Source organism: Taurulus bubalis, assembly GCF_910589615.1.
Source record: "Taurulus bubalis genome assembly, chromosome: 10".
NCBI classification, from domain to species: domain Eukaryota; kingdom Metazoa; phylum Chordata; class Actinopteri; order Perciformes; family Cottidae; genus Taurulus; species Taurulus bubalis.
The window spans coordinates 5,641,366-5,649,066 of NC_136598.1; the positions used below are offsets into that span (position 1 = coordinate 5,641,366).

Consider the following 7,701-nt stretch of genomic DNA (forward strand, 5'->3'; position numbering starts at 1 on the left):
AGTTACGGTCTTACAAACTCATAATGGAGATCCAACACTACAAGTCGTACTATGTGTACTGAAAGAAAGTTAACGGTGATAGGAACAAAAGTTTATTATGCACCGTTCAGTCTTAGACACGCAAGACAACATCCAACACGCTATCTCATCGTTAGCTACCGTTAGACTCCTCCTGCTAGCTTCCTGTTAGCAGCAGCGCTAGCTGGCTACAGGTCACGTTACTAACATAAATATGCTATTGCAAAGTTCAATAAATACACTTACCCATCCCAAATTAATCCCTTTTATTGCCGTTGTCCTCTTCATCGAATCATTAGGGCGCTGAATCTCCATCCACTTCAAAATAGCTTTGCTCATGGTGAACTCTTAGCTGGGCCTCTTCTCTCCTGACTCAGTGAAGGTCTGGATACGTCATCCGACACGTTTAGATGCTCAGATCTCACTGTAAATCTCGTAGGATCTCGTGGGAAGAAGGCAGCGGAAGCGGAAATTCTCCAGAAACTTTGAGATTTTTTTTTATTATCGCAATGAAATGAATATTTTCAAAACGTCAGTATCGTATAGCGCGGACCCGCGCTGGAAGATCTTTAAGGGTTAAAAGGTGAATTTAAGAAATTATGTAAAATCGAGAAAATGACCCCCGATTCCATTGTCATTTTTTTTTAAAGAGTGAGTGAACATGTTCTTCTTTTGGGTTTTTCAGAAATTACATCTAAATAAGATGCTTTCTAGCTTTTTGGTCAGACAAAGCCAATGTTTTAATGGATGCTATATTCTGCTACAATTTAGGTAACAGGGAATGGAGCTGGGTAAGGTCATCCTGCTTGGAAAAGTAGGCATGCACTCATAAGTAGTCACCCTTCCAGTTGTCCTGCCTTTAATCACAGAAATACAAATTTGACAGACGAATGTGAAAATATGTCTTACCCACATTTTTCTGCAGAACTGATCATATTTAAGACATGCCAAGTTACTATGGGTACCAACCAGACACCATAACCCTTCATCAAACAGAAATACCAAATATCTTGGTATGCTGCTACCATCTAGTGGACACACACGTCCTATACACATCCATGGACATACCCAGGGCTGATTTGAGCATTTGGTGTTTTTAATTTGGTTTGCTTGTCACACACACATTTGGGATCATACTCACTATATACTGTAAAGTAGCTCTTCCAATACTCTAGATGTATTAAACTGCAGAGTGAACCTTGTATTTTACAACAAGGCAAGTAGATGTTTTACTGAAAGGTGAAACAGTCTCTATAATATTTGCAACCCGATATAGCTATCAAAGTTAATTGACATTCAAACAAACTAATAAACACACAATATAATATGGCTGTCGTGCAAATTTCAATAAACATAGTAAACGGCTCATTATAAAATAATTCTCCAATGATATGCAATTTAGGCCCTGCCCTTACTTCTGCGTATGCCTGATGGGTGGCATGTAGGATTAAACAATACTGCAAGTGAATAAAAGGGCTTGCGATGGGTCATTAAAGTGGTAAACAGGAGGAAAGTCATGTGGGCATTTATGGGTATCAACCTGCTCTTGTTCGTGCACTTGCTGTTGTTGTATTCCTACTTTTCTTCCTCTGTGCCCTCTTATCTTTATTCCACCTCCTGCCGGTTACAGGGACAGTTTCATCTAAATGGGATGCACAAGCCTGGAGATGTAGTTCTGGGTGGTCTATTTGAGATCCACTTCTTTTCTGTCTTTCCTGACCTGTCTTTCAGCTCAGAGCCCCAGCAGCCTACCTGCCACAGGTTAGTCTGTCAGGGAAACATTGAAAAGAAAGTGGGGGAGGTCAATCATAATAGTGCATGTATTGCATTTATACAATTTTGGACACATCACTTTTTTGCATAGCCTTTTTTATATTGTAATGAGTGTTGCTATTAAAATGTTTAAATTGTTTTAAAAATATGTAATTGTGCAACATGTCAGCACAATTACTATATTATGTTGTTGTTTTCAACTGTGGTATTTTTGTGTTAGTTTTGATGTTCTAGGATTCAGGCAGGCCCAGACCATGGTCTTTGCTATTGATGAGATCAACAGAAACACCAACCTGCTCCCTAATGTGACTTTGGGATACAGTCTTTATGATAACTGCGTCAAACTAGGAATTGGATTCCGTGCAGCATTGTCATTAGCTAGTGGTCGAGAAGAGCAGTTTATATTAGACGATACCTGTGTAGGAACCCCTCCGGTCATAGGAATTGTGGGTGATTCTTCCTCTACACGTTCTATTGCCATCTCCACCGTCCTTGGTTTGTACAGAGTACCTATGGTAAGGTTTCCGCCGTAACATGTTTGGATAATTTTGATTTAGTTTCAAATTTAATGCCAATCGTACACATGAACTAAACCACCTTAAACGGTGAAAGGTGTTGAATGTTTTTAGGCTGTACAGTCTATGTCTTTCACAGGTGAGTTATTTTGCCACATGTTCATGCCTGAGTGACCGGCAAACGTTTCCATCCTTCTTTAGGACGATCCCAAGTGACGCTTTCCAGGTGAATAAAAAAGCATTAAAAAGAGCATTTGCACTTAAACATTCCTCAGAAAGAACCGCTCTGTACGGCAATGGAAACAAGTATCTCTTTTGTGTCACATTCCTTGATGAAGCGGTTTTGTCTGAGCTAACAATGCTAAAAATGCAAAAATTAAACATGGTCCATTGTGGAACCTGTTTATCAGGTTCCCCACTGAAAGAGTATTCCAGCCTATGCACTAATCCCACCACTCTGCATTTACTTAGGTGCGTGCTATGATTCAGATTCTCAGGCACTTTGGATGGACTTGGACAGGTCTGCTGGTCAGTGATGATGATTATGGACTTCATGCTGCCAGTTCCTTCCAATCTGACTTGGCTCAGTCTGGTGGAGGGTGTCTGGCCTACCTAGAAGTTTTGCCGTGGGGCAATGACCCAGCAGAACTAAGGAGAATTGTGGATGTGATGAGGAAATCTACAGCTCGAGTGGTCATTGTGTTTGGACATGAGAGTCACATGATTAACCTCATGGAAGAGGTTAGGCTTGAAGTAGTTTAATCATAACGTAATATAATTATATTAATGTTTTATTTATCAAACTGAAATATTTTAGTTGCAATAAAACAGATTTAATGGAATTAATCACATGTCTTTACTGTTCAAGGTGTTGTTAGCAGGGTATTTATTTGACTGAAATCACTAGAGACAAATTAATTGACACAGGATTTGACATATGCTTGAATGACTAAGGCAAGACACCAACCGTGCCATGACAGTATGAATTTACACATTTTTATATAATGCATTGCACAGGTAGTGAGGCAAAATGTGACAGGCCTGCAGTGGATGGCCAGCGAAGCCTGGATTGCAGCTACTGTGCTTCAGACCCCCCAACTTATGCCATACATAGGTGGCACTCTGGGCATTGCCATCCGTCGAGGAGAAATACCAGGTTTCAAGGACTTCCTGTTAGAAATACGACCTGACCTACAACACAACAACAGCTATGGAAATAGCATGGTAAATTTAACCTTACAATCTGATCCGGTATTTGTAATACAAATACATAATATTTTCATCATTTATGACACTGTTTTTTTAATACATTTCAGGTAAATCAGTTTTGGGAATACACATTTCAGTGTAGAGTTGCACCACCTCATGCAGGTTGGGTGGAAGCTGGAGGATCACTATGCACTGGACAGGAAGATCTAGAGACTGCGGCAACTGAGTTCTTGGACATTTCAAACCTTAGGCCAGAGTACAACGTGTACAAGGCTGTGTATGCCCTGGCGTACGCTCTTGATGACATGCTGCGCTGTGTGCCAAGGAGAGGGCCTTTCAGTGTGCATAGCTGTGGTACTTTGCAAAGACTGGAGCCATGGCAGGTGGGATATCAATGTACACTCCACCTGTTTAGGTCACTAAATCCTGTGCTTTAGCAGTTCTTGTGGAGTAGCGTTAGGGTATAGAATTAAATACAAAGCTATGTGTTTACTAATCCTAAACAAATAGCTGAAAGGATTTTCCCTACCGGTGGGATAACAATATCAAGTCAGAGGCAACAACCTTTGTCACTGGGCAGGCACGTGCACAGATAGACCCTAGTGGTGCTCAAGCACCTGCCCTTTTGCCCTGGATGAGAAAAGTGCCCCTTCTGCTGGAGCCAAATTGTTTCTTCATTCATCAGTATTTAAGAATAAAAATTACTCTCTCTGTCATCAATCAACCAAATGTGTTTTGATATCTGACGGGGCAGTTATTTGAGTTCTTGTGTGAGAATTTCGCCCCGACATGCTCCGCGGCGCTCACAAGCCCCCGCCGTGCCCCCGCCGCGCCCCTCCCTCCTCCTCCTCCTCCTCCTCCTCCTCCACTTAGTGCTCATGCAGTGCTGAGCGCCAGACGGGTGCAGCTACTTCTTCTCTGACCCGCAGCATCAGACAAACAGGTAAAGACGGTGTTTGGTGATAAATGAACCACAACATTAGGGCCGCTGAAAACATTACGTCGCAACTGGTCCGACGTTTCCTAAAAAAATGAACAAACAAAAAACTCACGAAATCCGTGATTTCAAAGCCTTTTCCAGCTGTTAACTGACGTTTGTCATGTTTAATGAAGAGAGAGAGAGGGAGAGATATACAGGCAGGCATCTTCTTTGTGTTGTTGTATAAATGCCGTTTAGACAATTTCGAAAGTATGTTGAAGTTATGTTTATAAATATCACGAGAATTCACAGCTAGAAAAAAATGTACAAAAATGCGATTAACTTCGCATTCATCCTCTGCATGGAAATCAGCACCCCAGTATTTGAAGTCACTGCTCTTGCATCAAACGCTCTGCAAGAAGAAAGCATCCACAGCCTACAAGCTAATTGATGGTGTAATTAACACAATACAAGCATTGAGGTCTGAGGAGAAGTTTGCCGAGATATTTCAAGGTGCGTCAGAGAAGGCAGAGGCTCTCAACATTCCTTTACCTACTGTTGTGCCTGGTCAGGAGAGAACACGGAAAGTTGCCTGTTATTCATTTATTTATTCAATTTGATAATTTGAGTTAGTTTGTTAACTAAAACAAATATATAAGTTAAAAATATCCTGTGTTTTTTATTTATTTATTTATTTGTTATTATTATTTTAATTTCATAAATAATTTTGGCGATGGGTGCCCTTTTTTTTTGTTTGAGCACCTGCACCCCAAAATGTCTGTGCACGTGCCTGTCACTGGGTATACGATATTATCAGTTATGTGACTTCTCTTTAAAGTAAATGCTTTGTTAGAATTGTTCATTTATTCACTACTAAGCACTGATGTGTTCACCGTGGTTATTTTTTTTATTTTCCTCTATCCCTTATTTTAATATTTATAGCTTGTGTATTATTTGGAAATGGTCAATTTCACCACACCATTTGGTGATCAAGTGTCATTTGATGTGAATGGTGATGCCATACCAATATATGATGTCATGAACTGGGTGTGGCTCCCTGACGGAAGAACAAAGATTCAGAATGTGGGTCAGGTTAGAGAGTCAGCCAAAGGTGAAGAACTCACACTTGATGAAGACAAAATCTTCTGGAACTCTGAATCCAAAGAGGTAATTCCTGATTATTCAGACAACTATTTTGTGTCCGATGGATGACTCATTATAGCATTGAAAAGTAGTGTGGAAAAACAGATATTTATATAGCCACCCAGGTCAGTGTGCAGTGAGAGCTGTCCTCCAGGAACCCGAATGGCCAGAAAGAAAGGGGAATCTGAGTGCTGTTTTGACTGTATCCCTTGTTCTGAAGGAAAGATCAGCAATAAAACAGGTTGGTATTCAGTTTTAAACATTGCAGTTTGGAGATACAATTTAAGCATGTACCTCAACACTTTCCGTGTCTTTTTAGACTCCATGGAGTGCACCAATTGTCCAGAGGATTTCTGGTCCAGCCCCCAGCGTGACCACTGTGTTCCCAAGAAAATAGAGTTCCTCTCTTATCAAGAGCCTCTGGGTCTCTGCTTGACAACCACCTCGTTGCTGGGCACATTCATCTGTACTGTAATCCTGGGGATCTTTATCTATCATCACAGCACCCCTATAGTACGCGCCAACAATTCAGAACTTAGTTTCCAGCTTTTGGTGTCACTTAAATCATGTTTCCTGTGTTCATTGCTGTTTATCGGCCGTCCCAGGCTGTGGACATGCCAACTGAGACATGCAGCATTTGGGATCAGCTTTGTGCTTTGTGTCTCATGTATTCTGGTAAAAACCATAGTGGTTCTGGCTGTGTTCAATGCCTCCAAGCCAGGAGGAGGAGCCAGCCTTAAGTGGTTCGGTGCCGTGCAGCAGAGAGGAACAGTTCTGGTTCTGACTTCTATTCAGGCAGCAATCTGCACTGCTTGGATTGTCTCTGCCTCTCCAGCTCCCCATAAAAACACTCAATACCACAACGACAAGATAGTTTACGAGTGTGTCGTTGGGTCCACGGTTGGTTTTGCCGTGTTACTAAGCTATATTGGCTTACTGGCTATCCTCAGCTTCGTGTTAGCATTTCTGGCAAGGAATCTTCCAGACAACTTCAATGAGGCTAAGCTCATCACTTTCAGCATGCTGATCTTCTGTGCTGTGTGGGTGGCCTTTGTCCCTGCTTATATCAACTCCCCAGGAAAATATGCAGATGCTGTGGAAGTATTTGCCATCCTGGCCTCCAGTTTTGGTCTCTTGTTGGCACTGTTTGGACCCAAATGTTATATAATCCTGCTGAGACCAGAGAAGAACACAAAGAAAGCAATCATGGGGCGGGGCTTCCAGTCATAAAACATGCACTATAGTTTCCCAAGACATAATTGATGTATTTTCTCTAAACAATACAAAAATACTAATAGCAATGTTTAGTTATTGTGAAAGCAATAATAACTATTCTGGTGCACTTTGAAAATAAAGGCCAGATCTAAGAAGAACGTTGTGCTCTTGTAAACAATTGTTCTAGCAGAGGTGGAATGTAACTACATTTGTAAGTACATTTTCTGTAGGCTATACTCTCGTACTGAAGAGTACCACTTTAGGTTACTTTATACTTCTAATTCAATACATCTTACACCTAATTTTGATGCATTAATGAATAGTATATAGCCTAATGATTAAGTATAATAAAGTAGTTGTACACCAATTATTAAAGGCCTACCAATGATAAATGCCTACTGTAAATATATATATATATACCTTGAGTACAGTATATCTTGATGCTAAGTAACATTGCTGCTCAGTAACATTTGGAATGCGGGACCTTTATTCTATAAAAACAGTGTTTTTACACTGCACTCTATTTACTCATTTGATCGTAACATGGTGTAAATATGAATGGTGATGACATAAGTAATGAGACTTATTTATGGTGTAGGAATAAACGGACTTAAGACAACTTTGATTCAGAGACTTCATTCCTTTTTAACAGATATGATACAGGGAAAATCTTCCATTACAATGGGAAAATATGTCACATTCCTAAATCATGGTAAACGAGACAGGGCCCATGTTTCTAAACAGGTCTGGTGGGTTGCTGACATCGCTATATGCTTTGCACTGAAGAAAACGATTGAACACGGTCACAGCATAGCTAACGTAACATCTGCACGTTAAGGGACATCACTGTCACTTGCAGTGGCGGCTGGTGAATTTTCTTTTGGGTAGGGCCAGCCAATCAATTTCAGC

The 7,701-nt window shown here is 40.7% G+C and overlaps 1 protein-coding gene across 1 annotated transcript; it reads left to right on the forward strand.

Annotated features, from left to right (window-relative positions):
• Window positions 1-1,546: 1,546 nt before the first annotated feature.
• LOC306742099 (extracellular calcium-sensing receptor-like) lies at window positions 1,547-6,807 on the forward strand (the record flags this gene model as incomplete). The annotated part of the gene is made up of 9 exons (XM_079224439.1): window positions 1,547-1,779; window positions 2,012-2,306; window positions 2,446-2,532; window positions 2,778-3,047; window positions 3,324-3,530; window positions 3,623-3,898; window positions 5,377-5,601; window positions 5,695-5,818; window positions 5,897-6,807. 9 exons carry the CDS (start codon window positions 1,547-1,549, stop codon window positions 6,805-6,807), a joined length of 2,628 nt encoding a protein of 875 aa, XP_079080565.1.
• Window positions 6,808-7,701: the final 894 nt, after the last annotated feature.